At 62.3% G+C, this 23754-nt stretch overlaps 2 protein-coding genes across 10 annotated transcripts in view; one reads left to right on the forward strand and one right to left on the reverse strand.

Annotated features, from left to right (window-relative positions):
- Positions 1-1437: 1437 nt before the first annotated feature.
- RHOG (ras homolog family member G) lies at positions 1438-8776 on the reverse strand. Its single transcript, XM_054653432.2, has 2 exons — positions 8692-8776; positions 1438-2642 (listed from the first exon to the last, which is right to left on the reverse strand). Exon 2 carries the CDS (start codon positions 2611-2613, stop codon positions 2038-2040), a length of 576 nt encoding a protein of 191 aa, XP_054509407.2. The 5' UTR covers positions 2614-2642; positions 8692-8776; the 3' UTR covers positions 1438-2037.
- A 2610-nt stretch (positions 8777-11386) lies between these two features.
- STIM1 (stromal interaction molecule 1) overlaps positions 11387-23754 on the forward strand; it is a 72511-nt gene continuing 60143 nt past the window's right edge. For all 9 annotated transcript variants that reach the window (XM_077192596.1, XM_054653379.2, XM_077192558.1 and 6 more), the window contains exon 1: positions 11387-11675. In XM_077192596.1, the coding sequence (XP_077048711.1) occupies positions 11543-11675 (133 nt within the window). In that variant the 5' untranslated portion in view covers positions 11387-11542. The remainder of the gene's footprint in view (positions 11676-23754) is intronic.

Here is a 23754-nt window from a genome sequence, read left to right on the forward strand (position 1 = left end):
GGACAGGGCTGTTGGATGCCCATGGTGGGAGCAGGATTTGGTGCAGCAGGGGCCCCTGAGCCCGTGGCTGTGCAGTGCCCCTGGGGCTGTGTCCCCTGGCCCTGGGCTCGCAGGGTGGGCTCTGCAGGGGCCACACTCTGCCAAGCCCCGGGAGGCTGCAGGAGGCTGGGCTGGGCCGGGCCGGGCCGTGGCCGGAGCCCCCAGCCCCGCTGCCCACGCCTGCTGCCCCGGCTCTGGTGCCAAGGGGAGCAGGGAACAAAGGCGGCTTGTGGCGGGCGCTGGGTCTCTGCCCTTCCTGCAGGAAGGCCCGGGGCCGGACAAGGGGCCCGTGTCCGGACATGGCCGCACGCCAGCACGTGCCGGGGGGGTGGCGAGGGGGTGGCGAGGGCGGCCGGGGATGCCACTGCTCCCTTGCTGCTGCCATGGCCAGCCACGGGACACAGGAACACCCCTGGGCATGGGAGCACAGGGCTCTGCTCCCTCACTGCTGCCATGGCCAGCCACAGGACATGGGAACAGCAGGGACACCCCTGGGCATGGGAGCACAGGGCTCTGCTCCCTCACTGCTGCCATGGCCAGCTACGGGACACAGGAACACCCCTGGGCACGGGAGCACAGGGCTCTGCTCCCTCGCTGCTGCCATGGCCAGCCATGGGACACGGGAACACCAGGGACACCCCTGGGCATGGGAGCACAGGGCTCTGCTCCCTCACTGCTGCCATGGCCAGCCATGGGACACGGGAACACCAGGGACACCCCTGGGCATGGGAGCACAGGGCTCTGCTCCCTCACTGCTGCCACAGCCAGCCACGGGACACAGGAACACCAGGGACACCCCTGGGCACGGGAGCACAGGGCTCTGCTCCCTCACTGCTGCCATGGCCAGCCACGGGACACAGGAACACCAGGGACACCCCTGGGCACAGGAGCACAGGGCTCTGCTCCCTCACTGCTGCCATGGCCAGCCATGGGACACAGGAACACCAGGGACACCCCTGGGCACAGGAGCACAGGGCTCTGCCCTCCACCTGCCACCCCAGAGGCAGTACAGGGGCTGGGGTGGCTGGGGGCTGCCCAGGGGGTCCCCACTCATGTGCCAATTCCTGCAACGTGCCCATCCTCAGTTTCCACACAGTTCAATGGCCCCATGGCCACGTCCTGCACTGTCCCCATTGCTGTCCCTTACAATGTCCCCAAGCCCCTGGGTGGGAGCTCAGCTGGGCACAGAGATGGTGGGGTCGGGAGTGACCATGGCAGGGACATGCCAAGCTTCCCTGGCAGTTCCCTCCAGAGGAGAGCCCTGGCAGGCACCATGAGCACCCTCAGCTTGGCCCTGGCACAGTGAGGGGTCCCAGCCCAGCTCGGGCCTGTGACATCCATGTCCCTCCAGGCAGTGTCCCCACGCCCAGGAAAGGGGGAGAGCACAGGACACGGGGAGCCTGGGCAGGTTTTTATTTCAGGAGAAGCAACTCTGGGGGCAGCTGGTTACAGGTGAGTCCTGCTGCCCTGTGGAGCTCCAGCACCAGCCAGGGCAGGAGCTCTCTACTCTGGCCACACTGGCTCTGCTCTCAGCAGGGCTGGAGGTCCCTGGTGTGGGGCTCACCCCAAACACCCCCCAGGAGCCCCTGGTGCCGCCAGGGGGATCCCGGGGCAGGAGGGGGCAGTGCCAGCGAGATGCTCCGGGCTGGGCGAGTGCTGGGGCTGGCACAGAAGGGCTGGGGACCCCCTGTGCCCCAGCTGGTGTAGAGGGTGGAGGTGGCAGGTCCCCGTGGGGTGCCCAGGGCTGCAGTGGGGGTGGCCCACCCCGGGCATCCCCTTCTCAGGAAGCATTGCTGTGCCAGGACCGGAGAGGCGTCACCAAAGGCGGGGCGGGGAGCCCGGTGCCCCGGGGCGGGCGGCCAGTTAGTGCAAACAAGGTCTGTATTACTAAAGCTGGAGGCTGCGGCTCCCACCCAGGCTGGGGAGGCACGGGGCTGGCTGGGGGCAGGAGCTGTGCGGGGCACGGGGCAGGGCCAGGATCGTCCCTTGGCAGCCCCGTCACAAGAGCACGCAGGGCCTCTTGGGCTTGGCCGGGGTAGGGTTGAGCACGGCCCTCACGGCCTCGGTGAACACATCCTTGATGCCCTCCTGGTTGAGCGCCGAGCACTCCAGGTACTTGACGGCGCGGATCTGCTTGGAGAGGCTGATGCCCTGCTGGGTGGTGATGGGCGCCTGGTTCTGCTCCTTGAGCCGCTTCATGATCTCGGGGTTGTTCCTCAGATCCTTCTTGGTGCCGACGAGGAGGATGGGCACGCTGGGGCAGTGGTGGCACACCTCGGGGTACCACTTGTGCTTGACGTTCTCGTAGGAGGGCGGGCTGGCGATGGAAAAGCAGATGATGAAGACGTTGGTCTGGGGGTAGGAAAGCGTCCGCAGGCGGTCGTACTCCTCCTGGCCGGCCGTGTCCCACAGGTTTAAGTTTATAGTCCTGCCGTCCACCGTGTTCTGGGCGCTGTAGTTGTCGAACACGGTGGGGATGTACTCCTTGGGGAAGGCGTTGGTGGTGTAGCAGATGAGCAGGCAGGTCTTGCCCACCGCGCCGTCACCCACCACCACGCACTTGATGCTCTGCATGCCGGCGCTCCTGGTGTGCCCTCAGCAGCCTGTGGGAAGAGAACGGGCTCAGGGAGGGGACGCTCCAGGGCTGGGTCAGCGGGGTCCCCCTGCTCTGACACCCCAACGACAGGGGCTGCGCAAGGATCGCATCCCCTTGGTTCACCATCCAACCCAGGGCCCAGATGAGCTTCACAGGCGGGCAGAGAGCCCCCACAATGGGGATCTGCCCACCATGACCCAGGGACACACATGTGCCACCATGGCCAGTGCATGGGGACCACACTGTCCCCAGGGTGCTGCATGCATGGCAGCCAGGCTGTGCCATCCCGTGCTGTGCCATGCTGTGCTGTGCCATCCTGTGCTGTGCCATCCCATGCTGTGCCATGCTGTGCTGTGCCCCCAGCCCGGAATCGGAGGGCAGCAGGGCAGGGAGCGGGGCCATACCGGGGCTGTGGCAGCCCGTGGGCTGTCACCGTTTGTCCCAGCCCCATCCTGCCCACAGCAAGCAGGGCCGGCGCTGTGGCTGGCGTGGCCCCGGAGCCAGCGTCCGCTCCGGCAGCTGTGTTTATCCCAAATCCCGGCGCGCGTTTTCCTTCCTCAGGTTCCCTCTGCGATTCCCATTAAGGGCTGCATCCTGCTCCCCTTCTTGCTGCTGGCCGGAGCCCGGCGCTGCCCAGCCCTGCCCAGCCGAGGCGGGGGCACCCCACGGTGCTGGGCTGGGGACGCGCCCACCCTGGGCCCGCAGCCCCTTTCGCACCGGGATGCGGCCGTGGGCAGCTGGTGCCGCCCCATGGGATCGCTGCGGGAGGATAGGAGCCCCGCTCGTGTGCCGGGGCAGAAATCCCACCGTGTGTCCTGGGCTGGGGTCCCCGCTGCCCAGAGCCCGCTGAGCCCGCAGGGCTGGGGAGGGGGAAGGGCCCGAGCCCCAGCCCGTCCCTGCCCCCTCGGATGGGGAAGTCGCTCTTCCTCTTCCCGCGCTGACACGCGGCTTCCTGCGGCTGTGCCGTGACCCCCGCCCTGCCTGGCTGTGCCCCGACCCCCGGGACACGCACGGGGGGCTGCCAGGGCCGCCCCGCAGCGCTGTGCCTCAGTTTCCCCCCGGGCGGGGCACCCCCGCATCCCCGCCGGGTGAGCGGGGAGCAGCGGGGCCCGCACAGGCGGCCCCCATTCCCATTCCCATTCCCATCCCCATCCCCATCCGCATCCCCACCCCCGCAGGAAGCCGCCTGCAGGGTCCCCGGGGGCCGCAAACACAGTCCCGGCCTTTGGCCTCCAGTTCGGGCGCGACCGCGGCCCGGAGGTTCCCTCACAGCGCTCGGCACCAGCGGCTCAGCCCGGGGCAGGCACAGGCAGTGCTGGGCTGCAGGGCCGCGAGGGGCGCGGTGGGAGAGGGCACAGAGGAGTGGTCATGGGGACGGGAATCAAAACAGGGGGATCAGGATCAAGGAGACCAGGACAGTGGGAGAAGGAACCGGATCAGGAGCAGCTGGAGCAGGGGGAAGGAAGTGGATCAGAGCAATGGCAGCAGGAGCAGAGGGAGAAGGAGCAGGGAGGAACAGGATCAGGGTCATGGGACCAGGATCAGGACTGTGGGAGACTGAGGTCCCTCCGTGGCTGCACAGGACCACCCTCAGGGACAGGCACCTTCCGCAGGGGCTGTAAGTGCCACCCACGTCCCCTGTGCCCCTCCTGTCCTGCAGCCACCCCACCCCTGGCCCAGGGCAGCCCCGGCAGTGGGACACAGCTGCCCCTGTCACCCCAAGGCCCCATTTGGCCTGACTGACTCAGTCTGGACCCAAAGCAGCCCTGAGCACCAGCCTGGCCCTGTGCCCATCCCACACTGGGACATGGCACACACTGCTGATGCCAAGCCCAAGCTGACTGTGGGCACCTCGGGATGAGCTGCACCTGGCAGGAACCATGCCCATTCCCCATTCCCCATTCCCCATCCCATCCCATCCCATCCCATCCCATCCCCATCCCCATCCCCATCCCCATCCCCATCCCATCCTCATCCCCATCCCCATCCCCATCCCCATCCCCATCCCCATCCCCATCCTGGCACAGAGGAAACACTCGTGCCTGTGAAGGGCATCACCACTGGGAAACAGAGGAGGAGGGAAAGGAGGAGGAAGAGGAGGAGAAGGGGGGGCTCAAGGCCAGGGGTCACTTCTCCATCACCCAGCACCCTGGGGGTGGAGCTCCAGTGTCCCCAGGTTTGTCACCAGCACACACCAAACGTGGGCACACACCACAGTGCCCATGGAGGGGCCACACAGGAGCCGAGGGCTCACACAGGAGCCTTTTGGCTGCTGCCAGCCCTGGCACTGCCAGCACCAGGTACGAGGTGCCTGTGGCATAGCGAGGGGAGCTGCAGCATGGCCCACACTCACAGGGCAAATGCTTCACTGAGGAGGGGGCTTTGTGCAGGGCAGAGCCCCCACAGCAGCCCCAAATCAGTCTGGGTGCCAAGGAGGGGATGTGGGTGCCAGGAGGCTCTGGCTCTGTCACAGCCAAAGGGTGCCAGGGGGGCTCTGGGGGGTGCCAGGGGGACTCTGGCTCTGTCACAGCCAAAGGGTGCCAGGGGGGCTCTGGGGGGTGCCAGGGGGGGCTCTGGCTCTGTCACAGCCAAGGTTTGCAGCCACAGCCACCACATCTCAGTCCCAACCGGCCCCCCCAGCCCCAGCCAAGCCCCTGACTCACACTCATCTTCCCAGGGAGGATGAGGAGGCACAGTGCCCTGCCTCCTGGGCGCCTGTGTCCCCCAGCACGGGACAGGAGGGTCAGCAGGAGCCCTGCCAAAGGAGCCCCATTCCAGGACAGGGCAGGGGCTGCCCGGGGGCATCCTGGTGCTGCCAGGCAGGGGCTGGAGGTCACCGTGTCCCCGCAGCCACGCTGGGGCTCCCGAGGCCCCGCTGCCCCAGGGCCAGGCTGGGCCTGTCCGGGGACATTGGGTGGGTGCCTCGGCCCTGCTGTGCCCCCAGGGCTGCTGCCAGCTCCGCTGCCGGCACAAGGCCAGCTCTGTTCTCCCGGAGATCGGCGGCCCGCAGCGCATTTAACCCCTTCTGTGCCCCGGGATGCCGGGGTCAGAGTGGCCTCGTGGGGCTGAGGGGACACAGCCCGTGGGGCACCTGCCCCTTGCCAGCCCCGGGATCGGCACCCCGAGCCCCCCGGCCCCGCTCCTCACCGCGGTGGCACTCGGGCGGCCCTGGGGGGCTGTGGGTGACACACAGAGGTCCCCCCTCCCATCGCCACCCCCTGGCACGGGAAAAGCGACTCATCTCTTCAGCAGAAAAGGGAAGCAAAACCCTCTGCCAGCGCTCCCGGCCAGGGCAGCCCCCGGGGGTTTTCCGCCGGGGAAGTGGAGCAGCCGCCCCCGTGAGCTCCCTGTCCCACGGTCCCCAAAGCTCCCTGAAGCGACCCTGCCCGCCCCAGGCACCCCTTCCCCGCCCCACAGCACCGGCACACCCCACTGCGGGCACCTCACAGCCCACCCTGCCCTGCCCTGGGCACCCTGCCCTGCCCTGGGCACCCCTCCCCAGCCCCGGGTCCATCCCGGCCCGAGGGACGTGCCCAGGGCCACCCAGGGCTGGGGTCACCAGCCCCAGGCACGGGGGTCACTCCTGCTCGGGGGGCAGGCACAGCATTGTCCCCCCGGCCCTGCAGCCTGCTCAGCAGCAGAAAGAGAAAAGTAATGAAACTGCCAAAATCTCTAAACCTCCAGCAGGGACCCCATGGGGGTCCATGGCCATGGTGGGGATGCAGGGACCCCCCAGCTCTGCCCCAGGCTCTGCCGTGGCAGCTGAAATAACTCCGGTGCTGAGTCGGAGGGTTTTGATTTCCCTCATTTTCCAGCTGTCGTGACCAATTTCCTCATTTTATTTCCCTCCAGGCCGGGTCCCGCTCTGCTCCTCACCAGGCCTCCCTCACCCTTGGCCTCTGCCCTAGGAGCTGCAGCCAAACCCAGGACTCTGCAAGGGATGGATGGATGGATGGATGGATGGATGGATGGATGATGGATGGATGATGGATGGATGGATGATGGATGGATGGATGGATGGATGGATGGATGGATGATGGATGGATGGATGGATGATGGATGGATGATGGATGGATGATGGATGGATGGATGGATGATGGATGGATGGATGGATGGATGGATGGATGGATGGATGATGGATGGATGGATGGATGGATGGATGGATGGATGGATGATGGATGGATGGATGGATGATGGATGGATGATGGATGGATGATGGATGGATGATGGATGGATGGATGGATGGATGGATGGATGGATGGATGGATGGATGGATGATGGATGGATGGATGATGGATGGATGATGGATGGATGGATGATGGATGGATGATGGATGGATGATGGATGGATGGATGGATGGATGGATGGATGGATGATGGATGGATGGATGATGGATGGATGGATGGATGGATGGATGGATGGATGGATGATGGATGGATGATGGATGGATGGATGGATGGATGGATGATGGATGGATGATGGATGGATGATGGATGGATGATGGATGGATGGGTGGATGGATGGATGGATGGATGGATGGATGATGGATGGATGGATGGATGGATGATGGATGGATGGATGATGGATGGATGGATGGATGATGGATGGATGGATGGATGATGGATGGATGATGGATGATGGATGGATGGATGGATGATGGATGGATGGATGGATGGATGATGGATGATGGATGGATGGATGGATGGGTGGATGGATGGATGGATGGATGGATGGATGATGGATGGATGATGGATGGATGATGCATGGATGGATGGATGGATGATGGATGGGTGGATGGATGGATGGATGGATGGATGGATGGATGGATGATGGATGGATGGATGATGGATGGATGGATGGATGGATGGATGGATGGATGGATGATGGATGGATGGATGGATGGATGATGGATGGGTGGATGGATGGATGGATGGGTGGATGGATGGATGGATGGGTGGATGGAGCCAGGCAGGCCAGGCCAGGCCCCAAGGCTGGGTGGTAGCTCTGTGCTGCTCTGACACCTCTCTGGGCCATGGCCAAACCCAACCCACTTCCACGCACGAGGGCACAGCCCACACCTGCACCGTGGCCAGCACGGCCCAGCACCTCCACAACTGCCCACAGACACTCCTGGAGCCTGGGCCAGCCCCCTCCCACCACAGCCTGTCCCCATGGGCCCCCTCCCACCACACTCCCACCACAGCTTGTCCCCATAGGCCACAAATGGTACCTCAGTGGCTTCTCCTCTCCCCAATCCAAGCAGGGGAAGCCCAGCAGCCCCCAGCAGCCCCGCAGGCTGCAGGGGACCCACAGGTGTCCCCGCGTGACTGAGTGACCCAGTGACCCCGGGGGAGACCCGGGGCACCCCGTGACAAGCACCCAGGCCGCAGGGACAACCCTGGCACGTCCTGGCTGCTGCACACGTGTGGCAGCGCCTGTGAGGGATATGTGGGGTGCCGCAGGGGGGTCAGGGCAGGGGTCACTGCAGGGGACAGTGCAGGGGGACAGTGAGTGCAGGGGGGTCGGTGCCGGGGGGTCAGCGCAGGGGCCGCCGGGTCAGGACGGGGCCGGGGTCCCGCGGTCCGTGCAGCGCCCCCCGGTGTCGCGCAGCCCCTGCAGCGCCGGGCCCGGAGCGGGGCCGGGGTGCGGCTGCAGATCCGGCGGGTGCGGGGCCGGGGTCCCGCCGAGGGGTCGGGCCGGGCCCGTTTCTGTCCCCGCTCTGTCCCGGCCGCTGCCGGGCCCGCTGCCGCCCAAAACTCCGCTCCTGCCGGGGCACCGCGGTGCCCCGTTATCCCCGGCTGTCCCGTCAACCCCGGGTCCCCGCTATTCCTGACGGTTCCGTTATCCCCGGCGGTCCCCTCGTCCCCGCAGCTCCGCTGTCCCTCCCCGTTGTCCCCGGCAGCTCCGTTCTCCCCGGCAGTCCCGTTATCCCCCGTGGTCCCGCTCCGGGCGGGTCCCGCTGCCGCCGCCCCCGCCCTGGCCCCGACCGGCGGCTCCTCCCGCCCCCCCGGCCGCGGGACCCCCGGCCCTCCCCGGTGCCCCGGCCCCGCACTCACCCCGGGGCATGGCGCGGCGGCGGGAGCGGGGCCGGGGCGGCAGCGGCGGCGGGACGAGGAGCAGGACGAGACGAGGAGGAGGAGGAGGAGGAGGAAGTCTGCGGCCGCCTCCTCCGCCGCCCCGGGCGGTCCCGCGGAGAAACTTCCCCCGCCGCGCCCGGCCCCCCGCGCCCGCCGCTTCCTTCCTCGGCCCCGGGCCGGGGCAGCGCAGCCCCCGCGCCCCTGGCACCGCCCCGGGCTGCGGCACCGCCGCGGGGCTGGGGCAGCGCCCGGGGCACGACCCCCGGCACCGCCCCGAGCAGGGACCCGCAGCGCCCGGGCCGGGCGGGCCAGGGACCCCCCTCCCGCGGCAGCTGCCTGCGCCCCCCGAGACCCCACCCCTGAGCCCCCCACCCTTGAGACCCCACCCTTGAGCCCCCCACCCTTGGGCCCCCCACCCTTGAACCACCTACCCTTGAGCCACCCACCCTTGGGCCCCCCATCCTTGACCCCAACTCTGACCCCCCAGCCCCGCCCCTGCCCTCCCACCCCTGGCACTCATCCTTGACCCCACCTCACAACCCCTGAGGCCCCCCTTGGCCCCCGCCACTCACCCCGACCCCAGCGCTGGGGACAGGGCTGGGGACAGGGACACACCGGGACAGCCCCGGCCAGCCCGGGGGGCCCAGAGCTCCGGGGGTGCGGGGGGTGAGCAGGGAAGGGAGCCCACCCCACCCGGGGTCACCTGGGGACTCGGGGGCTGATGGTGGGGGGGACATGACACCCCCTGCCCTCGAGGTGTGTGTGGGGAGGGGGTGACAGCACAGGGGGTGACAGCACAGGGTCCTGTGGCTGCTGCAGGAGTGTCCCCCCTCACCCCCGAGGCCAGAGGAGCCCGGGTGCTGTGAGGGTCCCCCCAAGGGCCGGGTCCCCCAGTCTGGGGGTCCCCCCAAGGGCCAGGTCCCCCCCAGCAGTGCCCACAGCCCATGGGGGTCCCTGGGGCAGGAGGGGCTTGTGGGGGACACCGGGCATGGAAGGGAGGCAGCTCCTGGGAGCGAGTGGCCTGTCCCCATCCCAGTGGCCTGTCCCCATCCCAGTGGCCTGTCCCCATCAGAGTGGCCTGTCCCCACCCCAGTGGCCTGTGTCCATCAGAGTGACCCATCCCCATCCCAGTGGCCTGTCCCCATCCCAGTGACCCGTCCCCATCCCAGTGGCCTGTCTCCATCAGAGTGGCCTGTCCCCATCCCAGTGGCCCGTCCCCATCATCATCTTGGGGTCTGCAGGTGTGGGACCCCCACCCACAGCCAGCATCTTCCCCAGTGCCAGCACAGGGACCAGAACCCAAGGGACACTGGACATCAGCCTGGACAGCAGTCTGGACAGCAGCCTGGACAGCAGCCAGCCCCGTGTCCCAGCCTGGGATCCCCACCATGGCCAGGGGACCCCCTGGGACCCCCACCCCATAGCAGGGGCGTAGGCACCTGGCTGGGAACAGCCTGCTCCAGGGACAGGGCTGTCACTGCTCAGAGCACCCTGGCCGAGTGGGACGCATGAGAGGATTGGGGCAGATGTGAGGGGTGGGACAGATGTGAGCTCCCCGTGCCCCCCCAGGCGGTGGCCTCAGGGCACACTGGTGGCACCGCTCCAGCCGTGCCACCGGGAGCTGGTGGCCCTGGAGGTGTCCCAGCTCTGGGAGGTGTCGCAATCTCCTCAGCCCCGCCGCGAACCAGGAGCCACGTGCTGGGACCCCAGAGTGTCTCTGCCCAGAGAGCCAGGGTGGGTGACACGTCGGGGTGGGTGACACGTCAGGGTGGGTGACATGCCAGGGTGTCTGACATGTTGGTGTGTGACATGTTGGTGTGTGTCCCATTGCGTGTGTCCCCTATCGGTGTGTGTCCCCTGTCGGTGTCTCCCCTGTCCCGGTGTGTCCCCTGTCCCGGTGTGTGTCCCTTGTCGGTGTGTCCCCCTATCGCGATGTGTCCCCTGTCGGTGTGTGTCACCCCTGTCGGTGTGTCCCCCTATAGCGATGTGTCGCTCCTGTCGCGGTGTGTCCCCTGTCGCTGTGTCCCCTGTCCCGGTGTGTCCCCTGTCGGTGTGTCCCCTGTCGGTGTGTGTCACCCCTGTCGGTGTGTCCCCTGTCCCGGTGTGTCCCCTGTCGGTGTGTGTCACCCCTGTCGGTGTGTGTCACCCCTGTCGGTGTGTCCCCCTATCGCGATGTGTCGCTCCTGTCGCTGTGTCCCTGTCCCGCCATTCCCCTCTTCGCCCACCAGAGGTCGCTGCGGGCCAGCGCCGTGCGCGCGCGGGCGGGAGCGGGGGCGTGGCCACGTGCCCGCCCCGTTGGCCCCGCCCCTGGTGGGTGTGTCCCAGCAGTGCTTGGCCACGCTCCCTTTGAGCGCGCGCGCGGCCGCGCCAGGGCCCGGTGCGTAGGGCGGCGCGCGGGGGGGGGGGCGGACGAGACCACCGCGGGCCCGGAGGGGGGTGCAGGGCTGTCCCGGCACAGACAGAGCGGGGTTTTTCGGCAGGCACCGCTGCCAGGAGGCGGCGGAGGGACGGAGCGGGCCGGGGAGCCGCTAGCGGAGGTGGCGGGAAGTGGGGTTATCCCGGCAGAACGGAGAGGGGCCGGCGGGGTTACCCCGGGAAGAGACCACTGACGGCGGGGGGACTGGGGCTGTCCCGGGAGAGACCACTGCGGCGGGGGGGGAGGCTGTCCTGGGAGAGACCACTGCGGGGCGAGGGGGGCAGAGGGTTCCGGTAGCCGGTGCGCGGCCGCAGCTGGCGGCGGTGCCGGGATAGCCGGGATAACCGGGACACCCCGCGGGCCCCCAGCCGGTGCCGATGCCGAGGAGCAGCTGACGGCGGCGGGGACGCGGAAATGGAGCCGCGGCCGGGCCGGGCCGTGCGGGCGCTGTGCGGCCTCTTCCTCCTTCTCCTCCTCCTCGTCCTGCAGCATCCCGGCCGCGCCGAGCGGGCCCCCGGCTCCCACCTGGACGACTCGGCCATCGCAGGTGAGCCCCCGGCCGGGCCCCGCGGTGCCCTGCCCGCCCCGCCGGGCTCGGGCGCTGCCCGGGGAAGGCCGTGCCAGCCCCCCCCGCACTCCGTTTTGGGGCCATTCCTCTGCCTTTCGGGCAAGAGCTGCGGTGATCCCCGCCCGCTTCGGGACCCCGCAAGGACCGAAATAACCCCGGGTTGTTCCTGCAGCGGGCTCCGGCTGTTTGGGTCGAAAGTTTTAAATTTCAGCTCATTTACAATATTGGGCTTTTCTTCGTTAAATGGCATCGACTGGGAGCGGTTGGCGGGATTTGAGATAATTAGTGTTATTTACTTGTTCGCCCGCGGTAACGAGAGCGGTGCCGGGAGCTGCGGACCCGAGGGTTCCTCAGGAGCCGTTTCGGGGCCGCTCCCGCTGTGGGAGCCCCGCGGTGCAGGAGCACCAGTCCCACCTGAGGAGCACGGGCGGCACAGCTCTGGCGCTCTGCTCGCCCCGTTCCCATCCCCTCCGCCCCGACAGCCGCACGGGCAGCGGGAGCCGAGCCCCGGCACGGGGGGGATTGCCCTGGAGCCGGCTCCGTGGGCTCCGTGTCCTTGTGGCGGTGCCCGAGGTCAGCCGGAGCTGTGAGCCCGGCCCGGGCCGGCCGCAGCCCCGGGCCCGGCAGTGCCGAGCGCCGCTGCCGGGACCCCCGGGTGCAGCCCGGCCCGGGCAGGCCTTGCTGGGGGCGGCGCGGGGGATGTGGGCGCGGGGAAGGGGCTGGGGCGGTGTTTGGATGCTGGTGTTTGATGGAAGGCGCCGCAGCGGAGCCCTGGGAAGGGCTCGGCTCTGAGCCTGAGGCTCGCCGGGGACAAGGAGCCGGCCCTGGAGCCGGGGCCGCAGCAGAACCGTGGGCAGCTCGGGGTGGGAGCCCGGGCAGCTCGGCGGCTCCATGCCGGCCCGGGCTGGGGTCTGTCACTGGCTGTCCCCGGGACCAGAGCTCCTCATCCCCTCTGGCCGTGCCCCTGAACCCTCGGGCCCGTTCGCATCCAGTCTGCTCCACTAAGGAAACTGGATCTCCGCAGTCCTTGTGAAGCAAGGTTTGTGCCTCCAAGGAATTTCCAGCGCGGTTATTTTTGGAGGCCCTGCAGAAGTGTGGCAGCCTGGGTGATTCAGCTGCTGGCTGTGCTCTTGGCGAGCGGAGGCAGCCCCGGCACGGGCGGCAGCGGCCCCAGAGCTGCCCCCGCCGCGGCTGCTCCAGCGCTGCGGGTCACGCTGGGCCGTGGTTTGGCTCCGAACCGCCATGGGACTCCTGGCTGGCTCGGGCTGGAGCCCCAAAGGTGCAGGAATGTGGCCGGGGAGGGATCGGTGTCCCCTGCTCCGTGTCCCGTCCCGGGGCAGCCGGGCGGGCTCCGTGCCCTCTGCTGCCGCGGGTCCCCCGAGCTCTCCGGGCCGCTGGGTTTGGAGCTCTCTGAGCTGTCGCTCCCAGCTCCCAGCAGGGAATGTCCTCAGCCGGCACAGGACACGCTTTTCCCGCTGTTTTCCCTGGAAGCAGAAGGTGTTGCTGCTCGGTGGGAGGCAGAGGTGAGTGCTGGACGTTTTTGAAAGTGAAAGTGCTCGGCTTTGACACGTTTTCCAACGTGCAGAGGTGTAATTTTTTTTTAAATTCTTTAATTAGGATGGAAGGGTTTTAACGATAAAACGTCAGCACCGGGGAAGTTTCTCGGGCCGTGCAGGGAAGTGCTTGCAGAGAGCAGGAGCCTGAGCTGCAGCGCTTCTTGGGCTGCTGAGGTTGCTCTGCACGCTCAGGGGATGGATGCATCAGCAGGTTTTACAGAGGATTAGGAACGATCCCGATTCACAGTTTGGGAGATCTCTTAAGCAAGAGTTTGAAACGGGTGGGTTTATCCATGCAGGAACATAAGAATTGGTGACTGAACCCCGGGGAAAACCAGGTTTTCTCCTGTCTTTGACTCCCTCAGAGGCGAATTGAGGCCTTAATCTTTGATCTGTAATCTTCTCCTGCCGGGATCACGCTGAAGTTTGGTTCCACTCGGCAGCACAGGATCCCTGTAAGGAGGTGTGGGGGGTTTGGAGCCCCTGGCCCTGCCCGAGGCCAGGTTTGGGCTCCTGCCGCTGTCACAGGATGTGTGACGGCCCCACGGCATTGTTTGCACCCGCCCTGGTTATTTTTAGCCCGAATTTGTCAGGCTGCAGCCTGGCCCGGGACCTTTTCACACCCCTTAAAAGGGGGCAAACCAGGCTCCTCAGGGACAAACTGGACTTCCAGGAATTTTTCCCCCTCTTTCTGCTCATTTGCTGTTCTCTGGCTGTTGCCCAGATCAGCCAGGTTTTGGTGCTTTTTCTGGTCCTTCTCAGAACATCCTCCGGGGCTGTGGCCAATGTTTTACACGAGTTTTATGTGGGCCATCAAAAACGTGACCCATTGTTTGGCTCAAATGTCTTAAACTTCAACTTATTTAAAATACTAATCTTGCTCAGCTGGCTCTTCCTCCTTAAATCACATCACCTGCAACCAGTGTGTGGGATTTAGGGTTTTTATTTTAATTGCTTGCCCTCTGTGCAGCCCAGCACAGGAGGGCACTCCCAGGTGTGTTTGTGGGAGCTCCAAGGAAAGCTGGCTGTGGAGGGTGGGGGTTTGGATGGCTGGGGCTCATCCCTGGTTCACAAACACTCCCAGGTGTGTTTGTGGGAGCTCCAAGGAAAGCTGGCTGTGGAGGATGGGGGTTTGGATGGCTGCGCTCATCCCTGGTTCACAAACACTCCCAGGTGTGTTTGTGGGAGCTCCAAGGAAAGCTGGCTGTGGAGGGTGGGGGTTTGGATGGCTGGGGCTCATCCCTGGTTCCCTCAATGGTGGCAGCTTCCCCCTGCAGATCCAGGGGGATCCAGACCCCCCTGCAGTAATATGGAAGTGGTGCCAGTCTGCATTGCCCTGAGCCTTATTTCATTGTGCAGGGAATTTCTTCCTGGGGTCTGGCATCCACAGAGAGCTGGGTCCCTGTTCTGGCATCCTTGAGGCAGCTCAGGGATTGTGGTGTGGATTTCCCCTCTTTCCTGCAGCAGCTCAGAGGTGGGCTCTGAATTCTGTGTTGGGTGGAGGCATTTTTGGGTGATGCCTCAGAGGGTGGCAAGGGCTGGGCTCTGGTGCAGGGCTGGCACAGGTGTGGTGGCTTTTCCTCTTTCTCAGCAGCTCCTCTTTCTCATCCTTGCTCCTTCTCCTGCCCTGTCTCCTGCTTCACTGATTCCTTCATCTCAACCCTTCTTGAGTCATCTTTGCTCTTATCTGAGTGCTTTAAAGAACAAGTTAAAACCACATCCTGATCGTGTTGGTGCCCAAGGCTGCAGGACTGCCCAGGGCTGTTCCTGTGCTTGCCTGGAACACCTGGAGCTGCCCTTGACCCCAGGGAGCCTCCTGTGGCACAAAGTCAGGCTGAGGGAGGGGGGCTGCAGCCGCAGGCTGGTGTCTGTCATTGATTCCAGAGGGGAGAATGTGAATTTCTGGCTGAGGAGGCTGTGCCCAAGCCCTGTCTGTCCTTGCCATCCCAAGGCCCAGGGGTTCATTGGAAGTGAATCCTTTGCTGCAGAACCTCTGCCTTGGGAAGTGCTGGGTTTGGGCTGGAAACCAGCGTGAGGGCTTTTGTCCTGTGAGCAGGAGGAGGCCTCAGTGGAGCTGTGAGGAGCTCAGTGATGCCTTGTCCTGCAGGGTGGGACAGGCTGGGTCTGTCCTTCCACACACCTGGGGCAGTTCATGGGGCACAGCGACCCGCTTTGCTCTCCTTCCTTTGATAAAATGCCTTGTAAAGGAGATGTTGCTGTTAAATTCAGTCCTTCCAGGGGTTCCCTGAGTAGAAATTGCACCTGTGAGCAGCAGCTTTGGGTTGGGTGAGGGAGATGAAGCAGTTGTGGGAACACTTGGAGGCTCTGCCAGGGAAAAGTCCATGTTCTTCCCCAGCTCAGCTGGAAGCACAGCCTCGGCTTCCTTCGGGAATGGAACTCATCTCGAGGAATTGCCATTCTGAGAGCTGGAAAAATCGTGTTTTGGCAGCAAAGTGGCCTCATGTGGAGAAGGAGGAGGAGCTGGGCAGTGCTGGGGCTGCTGGGGAGCTCCTGGCTCCCTCCAGCTCATTCCCTTCCCTGCTTGGCCCAGAAACTTGGAGTAATGCTCAGCTGGATCAGAGAGAGGCTCTTAATTTAATTTCTTGTTAGATTTATTTATTTGCTGCCTTGGAAAGCAGCTGTCTCCATGTCTGCTGTGCCCCTGGGGTGGTCCCTGCCTGCAGGAGGGTGCAGGGGGAGCTGCTGGGGCACTGCTGGGGCTGCAGCTCCTGCCCCAAACCGGGCTTTGGATTGTCCTTTCCCACCGTGGGGCAGGGATACACACACCCATGGGGAAGGCAGCAATCCCTCTGTCCTTTCCACCCTTTGCTCTCAGGAGGGCATGGAGCAGAAAATGTGTGAGGAAGGAGCCTCCTGACATCCCTTGTGGTGCAGCTGCAGGGTCTGGGATGCTCTGGTGGGCCTGGAGCAGAGCCTCATCCCACGAGGAGTGAGAAGGAGAAGCACTTTGTGTTTCTGTGGCCTACTCAGCTGGTGCTTGGCTCATGGGCTGCCTGAGTGTGTTGGTACACATAATTCCTTGTGGGAGCTCTCTCCTCCTTGGGGCAGGGCCTGGAGGGATGGGTGGGAGTCTGGGGACAGCCCAGGGCAGCTGAGGTACCCTCCAGGGAGGTGTGGTTCATGAGCTGCCGGCCAGCTGGGGAGGGAGGGAGCTCAAAGGCCATCCTGGTGTTTAGGGGCTGCCCAGGGAGCTTTGCAGTGCCCAGCCCTGCAGGTGTCCCCTGCAGGTGGCACTGAGTGCTCTGGGCTGGGGACAAGGTGCCCATGGGGCACAGCTGGCACTGCATGGGCTGGCAGGGCTGGGCCAGCACCAGGGATTTGGGGATTTGTTAGTAAAATATCCCTTTCTGTGAGCTGGTGGCTGAGCAGCAGCACTTGCCTGGGGTTATCCCTGTGCTGCTGCTTGTCCCACTTGGAGGCTGTGCTGGCAGTGCCTCGTGTCCCTGGTGCTCCCAAGCCCAGGGGCAGTGCCAGCCCTGGCCACCCTTCGGTGCTGGACTGTGCCCAGCCTGGCATTCTGCTCCCCAGAGCCCTAATTGCACAAACTGATTAGTGTTAAAAAAGCTGTTTCCTCCATTAATTAGCTTTGCTTTCAATCCAGAGAGGGAGAAATCAACTCCTGGCAGGCAGGAGAGTTGTGGCTCTCCCTGGGCAGCTCTGGGTTGCCTCTGGAAAGGCCCTTTGGGACCAGGGTGGTTCCTGTTCTGGCTGGCCCAGCTGTGTGGGGCCCTGCTGTGGGTAACTGCAGGGGCAGGAACGTTCTGGAAACAGGAGCTGGGACCTTCACTGCTCTTGGGTGAGGGTCTGGGGATCCCCCTGCCCCCAGCTGGAGAAGGAGATTCCATTAGCCCTCCTTGTGTCAGTCAGGGCCCACTGGGGAGAAATCCTTCCCTGGCAGGGTGGGCAGGCCCTGGCACAGGGTGCCCAGAGCAGCTGGGGCTGCCCCTGCATCCCTGGCAGTGCCCAAGGCCAGGCTGGACACTGGGGACAGTGGGAGGTGTCCCTGCCATGGCAGGGGTGGGATGGGGTGGACTTTAAGGTGCCTCTAAGCGCAATCCAGTGTGGGATGCTGTGACTGATGGGGTTTTTGGCCTCTTTTCTGCCTTCTCCTGTTACCAGGTGCAGCCCTGGGACCTGCTGCTTCCCCCTCCTGCCCTTGAGGCTCTCTTTGCTGCTGGAATTTGGGGATGTTTCCTGTGGAGGCAGCACTGTCGTGCTGAGTCTGCTCTGCTCCCATGGCTGATCCATGCTGGGCTCTCTGGGACACTTTAATTTTCCCTCACCTTCATTTCCCCAGCCCCTCCAGCCGTGCCTGATTAATTCTGTGGCACCTCCAGAGCTCCAGTTCAGTTTTAGGAGCTGGTGCTGGCAGGGACAGGGACTCTTTAATTAAAGCCATTGCTCTGTCACTCCTGCAGCACATGGGAGCCTTGAGGAGCTCCTGCCTCACGCTGTGCCAGCCCTGCCCACCCTGCCAGGGAACAATTCCTCATTGCCAAGATCCCATCCAGCCCTGCCCTCTGGCACTGGCAGCCATTCCCTGGGTGCTGTCCCTGCAGGCCTTGTCCCCAGTCCCTCTGCAGCTCTCCTGGAGCCCCTGCAGGCCCTGCCAGGGGCTCTGAGCTCTCTGCAATAATCCTGATAATACAATTAATGGCAGGGGGTGATGGCAGGGCTGTGCCCACGAGCTTGTCCTGGCCCAGGTGCCCGGCCCTGCAGTGCATGGAAAACCTTGAGAGGAGCAAGAGAAGTCACAGGGGAGCCATGCCTGGTTGTGTCCCAGGACTGTCCCTGCCTGCTTGTTCTCCCTCTGTGAAATAGTACCGGGGTGCTTGTTTGTTTGGATTATGGACCTATTTTTAAGTAACCTATTTTTTCCACTTTGGAAAATGCATTAACTCACTGTGTGGCACGGACATCTGTGGGGTTTGACTTTGGGAACCACCAAGTGCTCCTTGGAAGTCTCTCACCACCACCTTGAGGGGGAGAGGGGTTGCCTCTGGCACATATATATATATATATTTGTGTATATGTTTTTATCCTCACCTTGCTGAGGTTTGCCACAAGAAGCGTTTGCAGGATGCAGGGAGGCAGCTCCTTGGAAGTGCTCTTTATCCCACCGAGGAGCTCTGGGTGTTCTCAGTCCCACCACCCCTTCACCTCCTCTGGGCTTTGGGACTTGCTGATCCCTGCAGCTCTCAGAAAGTGGAAGCAGCAGCAGTGCAGTTGGGAACGGGGATGTTTGGTAACACACACACACGTTTTGCAGGAAAAGGCACTATTTTTGTAGCCCAGTGTTTGTTTTTCCCTGAAGGATGGAGTTTTAAGGTCAGTTTAATTCCTCTCTGCAGGTTTGGAGCTCCGGTGCCGTAAATTCGGCTGTTCTGGGAGGATAAAAACGCAATAAACAGGAGAACTTGAGGAATGTTCCTCTCTGAGTTACAAAGGAACAGCTTGCTGGTTGGAACAGCCTGCCCCTTCCTAGGCAAGGGAGGCTTTGGATTGCAGGAAAGGCAGGAATAATTCAGGATTAAAGCTGCTAAGCAATGCATGTGTTTAGATCTGTAAGAGTGCCAGGACATAATTAATGGGTGAGTAAGCCAAAGGGAAAAAAAGTAATTTTTTTAACTGGATAGAGATAGATGGAGGATAGAAACGAATTTTTGGGGGGACAGAAATAATTCTGGAAGTGTTCTGCTCCAAGCAGCTGCTGTTGTTCAGGGTGCCTGGGTGGGTTTGTTCTGGAGTTTGGCAGCTGGAGGGTAAAAATCCAGGTTTGGCACCTTGTGCTGGCCTGGAGGCCTCGTGCTTGTCACAGAGCAGCTCCAGGAGTGCAGGTGAAGTGAGGAGAGCTCCAGGCCAGGCAGACTGTGGAAGGGTTGTTCCCTCTTAATCCACGTGTGATGCTTTTCCCACCTGCTGGGGCTGAGCTCAGGGGTTGCTGAGGAGGGAACTGATCCCATCTCAGGCAGGGCAGATCCTGCTGGAGCTTCCCAGCTTCCTCCTCTGGTTGGCATTTCTGGAGCTGGATCCAAGTGCAGGGATGAAGTGTTGATGGGGAAGTGGCTGATGGAAGTGGCTCAGAGTGTTTGGGGAAGGTGACAGCAGTTTGGTGTTCCTGGGGTTTCGCAGTGGGTCTGGGCTGTAAACTGCAGAATCGAGGAGATCTTTTCCAAACCTGTGGAAAGGATCAGGAAGGATGTTCTTGTCCATGCCGTGCTTTTATCTGTGTGGTGTGTGGATCCAGGTGGCTCTGCCTGGGGGCTCAGGGTGCTTTGTCCCCAGCCAGCACTGGGGCACAAACCCAGCACAGCTGCTGATGCTGCCAGGGGCTCTGGGGGCTTGGGTTGTGCCAGGCTCTGCCAGAGCAGCCCCAGCCCTGCTTTGTGCTGTTACCCAGGGTCTCAGAGCTGTTATCTTCCCAGCTGCCTCCTGGAGCCCAGGCTGGCTCTGTCCCGAGAGGGGTGAGTGCGTCCTGCAGGGCTGGCAGGGTGAAGAGGGCCCTCAGCTTCCTCAGGGAGTGCCCCTCCTGCAGCCTGGCCTGCTGAGAGTCAGTTAACTCAGCTGTGTCCTGGAGGGCCTCTGGATGAAAGAGGGCATGCTCCAGAAGTGTGGAACTGGCAGGTGTGGAAGCCAAGTTGGAATGGTGCTGCTTTTGTGGGAATGGTGATGGCAGCACAGCCTGGCAGAGGGATCTCTTGGTGGGGCAGTGATGGGGGCTGTCCTCATCCCACCTCCTCTCACCATGGGTGTTATCCTGTGCCACCCCAGGGCTGTCCCCATCCCATCCCTGCCCTCCTGGCTCTGCTCCTGCTGCTCTCAGAGGTTTCTCATGGACCACACTTTTTCCTGGACATTTGCACGCTGGGTTTTGGAGATAAACAGGTTTTCCTGTTCATTTCATTTGCTGTATCATTAACACAAAAAGAGGGTGGAAAGGGATGTTTGGGGGCATTCAGTGCTGTTCTCCCACACTGCAGGATGATTCCTAGAGAAGTTTTCCTGACAACAATTGCTGTGAAAAGTGGGGTCGCTGGTTATTTTTTCTCCCATCTTTTATTTTTCTTCTTGGGTAAGGAGAAAAAATGTTTGATGCTTCAAAGGGCGAGGCTCAGCCCTTGGAGTCTGTCATGTCCTTAACGGGAATGTCTGGCATTCCTGTGTCATCCTGCAGATGGATATCTTCAGAGGTGTGCTGGATGGGGCACTGCTCTCCCTGCCACCCCTCCCTCCCCGGGGGCTGCCTGGGGGGATGCTCCAGTGGCACTGACCCCTCTGGAGCTCCCTGGGCAGGGGACAGTACAGGAGCTCCCTGGACAGGACAGAGCTCAGGACACAGCTCAGGACAGGACAGAGCTCACTTGCTTCTGGCCAGAGCCTCCTGCTGTGGAGAACTTGTCCAGCTGGTTTGTTTTTCATCCCGGGGCTATTTTCAGTGCTCAGCCTAACAAGGTGAAATGGCTGAGATGCTTTCCTGTCCCTGGGACTCTGCTGGGAGGAGGTGTCCTGCTATCCCAGTATGCTGCTGTCCCAGTGTCCCAGCTCATCCCAGCCAGCTCGGCAGTACCTTTGGCTCTTGGCTGTGCTGGCAGCACTCAGGGGTTTGGAGGAGCCATCCCAGCTCTGCACAGGCACCCAGAGCCCCAAGTCCCAGCAGTGTGATGGCCCTGGTGCCCTCCTGAGGCTGGGAATGTGGCAGGATCCAGGACAAAGCTGAGCTCTATGTGGGAGAAGCAGCAGGAAAGCCAGGATCAGCCCAGGCCTGCTGTGCCCACAGGGCTGTGGGATGTGCTCTCTTGGGTCCTGCAGGAGCACTGGAACTGGGGTGGAGGAAAAGGGGATATTCCTACTGCCTGAGCTGTAGGAAAAGGGGACATTTCACCCCAGCTCATCCTTACTCCCCCTGCAGTGTGTAATGGGTTCATTCTCGTGATTCCTTTGGGGTTGGGAGAAACTCCAGCTGCTGTTCACTCAGGGAACAGGAATTGTTCAACCAGGCCCAAGTCTTGCTCTGTGGTTCAAGCTCAGGTGGCTTCTTCAGCATCTGCCAAACACCTGTGCTGGGAATGTCACTCCCAGCTCCTTGGAGTTCCTCACGGGCTCTGGATGTGTAACTTCATGGTGCTGTGGGATGTGGGAGCCCCAGGCTTCCTGTTCCTGAGGCAGGAGTAACGTGCAGAGATGTCACTGTTGTGCAGGAGGTCACCTGGCAGAGCAGGGACTCAAGACCCTCCCCAAGGGCAGCGTGGTGGCACATCCAGCATTCCCAGGAAGGCTTCACTGACACCTGCCCTGGCCCTGGGAGTGAATCCAGCACCTTCTGTTTCCCAGAGAAACAAGGGAATTTGTGCTGGAAAGGAGGAGGAAAAAAGGCTTTATTGTTCACTAGAGTCATTGTGTGAGCATTGGTAGAAATACTTGTGAGGCATTGGTGCACAAGGTGAGAAAGGGCTGGCTTTACTGGGGACTATCCTGGAATTAGTTAGGTTGGGAAAGCCCTTGCAGAGTTCAACTAAGCCATGTCCCCAAGTGCCACATGCACAGCGCTGTTAGATCCCTCCAGGGATGTGATTCCATCCCTGCCATGGCAGCCTGGGCCACTTGGAATTGGTTTGGGCAAGAATTTTCAGGGAAGCTGCGGGGAAGTTCCCTGTTTGCAGCAGAGGAGGAAGGAAAGAAAGCTTGTGGCTCCTTTTCCCCTTTATGCTGCTGCTGGAGAGAATGTTTTCTGCCTGGAGGGTATGGAGTGTTTTTTCCCTGAATTAATGAGGTATTAAAGAAGATCCAGAGGAGTCTGGGCTCATCCTCCTGAGTCACCTGAGTGTTTGTGTTAGGATTTGGCAGGGAGCTTCCCTGGTAGCCAGAGTTATCCCTTTGGTAAACACAGTCCTTCAGCGTGGCTGTGGCTGGTACCGAGTCAGCACAGCCCAGCCCAGCAGAAATCACCCAGAATTTCACACTCTGACCCGAGCTTTGCAGCCCAACATCCCCAAGTGTTGCTGCTCAGACCCCAGGGCCGCTGCTCCTCTGGTCCTGGAGGAGCTGCAAGGAATTAGCCCTGAATAATGAGTTTGAAGGGTCAGATTTGAGAGAATGCAGAGCTCTCTGCAGATGGTTTGGTTTGCTGGTGCCTCCTTGGCTCTGGGAGTGGACAGGGCTTAGGAGGGATTTCTCTGTGGCCTAACGATGGCTAAACTTAGTCCTGTGTGTTCTGGCTGGGCACGGAAGTGCTGCAGAGGTGACACTTCTGCTCTTGGGAAAGAAATACCACCAGTAGAGTCAGTGGCTGTGGCCTGTGCTGGTACTGGGCAGGAGAGCTGATAGAGAGAAACTCAGCTTCCTTTTTGGGGTTTTGGGGACTTTTTTTCAGATCAGCTGATGTAGCCTGAAGATACAAGATTTACATGAAAAAGTAACATTTATTTTTCCTTACAAATGCTTTTTTCCCTCCAAGTGAAGTGTCCAAAACTCTGGGCAAATAAAGCTTCCAGCCAGGTGATTTGGGAGTGAGATTGGCTGGGATGGGCTCTGCTCTCTTCCAGCCCTAAACCCCCCTCCCTGGGCTGACCCCACAGCAGAGCTGCTCCAGTTTGGGAGTCCCTGCATAGGAGGGACCTGGAACTGCTGGAACCCCTCTGGAGCCAGGCTGGAGAGCTGGGGGGGCTCACCTGGAGAGGAGCAGCTCCAGGGAGAGCTCAGAGCCCCTGGCAGGGCCTGCAGGGGCTCCAGGAGAGCTGCAGAGGGACTGGGGACAAGGCCTGCAGGGACAGCACCCAGGGAATGGCTGCCAGTGCCAGAGGGCAGGGCTGGATGGGATCTTGGCAATGAGGAATTGTTCCCTGGCAGGGTGGGCAGGCCCTGGCCCAGGGTGCCCAGAGCAGCTGGGGCTGCCCCTGCATCCCTGGCAGTGCCCAAGGCCAGGCTGGGCACTGGGGACACTGGGAGCCATGGAAAGTGTCCCTGCCATGGCAGGGGTGGCACTGGATGGGTTTCAGTGTCTCTTTCAGGAAGACACCAGGTGCAGGTTTTTTTAGAATTTAACTTTTAAGCTGTTCATGACAATAATAATGTTAAGTTTTTTTCAAGTGTTATTTTTTGGGATTTTTTTTTTTCAGGAATGAAATTATTTTATTTTTAATTTGCACATGGAAAGCTGCTGTTTTCTCAAGTTTGGTGGCTGATGTCATGCAGAAAGTCTTGGTCCCTCCCACTGTGTTTGGGAACAAGAATCTTTTTAAATAAGTCAAGGCCACTCTCTGTGATTTGGAGCACATCTCCGAGGCAGCCTCAGCTTGCTGGAAGCTGTGCTGGTCTGTAATTAACTCTGCTAAACAAAATGTTCTGTGCCCATGGCAGCCACAGACACTGTGCTGCATTCCCAGGGTGGTCCCAAACCCTTCCCAGCTGCAGTTTGGGGCAATTTGAGCTGTCTGTCCTGTGGTCTGTGTGCTCTGCTGAGGGGCTGCTCCGGGTGACAGAGC

Source organism: Agelaius phoeniceus, chromosome 2, assembly GCF_051311805.1.
Source record: "Agelaius phoeniceus isolate bAgePho1 chromosome 2, bAgePho1.hap1, whole genome shotgun sequence".
Lineage (NCBI taxonomy): Eukaryota > Metazoa > Chordata > Aves > Passeriformes > Icteridae > Agelaius > Agelaius phoeniceus.

Bases quoted from the DNA above. Each gene is read 5' to 3' on its own strand.
- RHOG (XM_054653432.2), bottom strand. From the start codon at position 2,613: ATGCAGAGCATCAAGTGCGTGGTGGTGGGTGACGGCGCGGTGGGCAAG.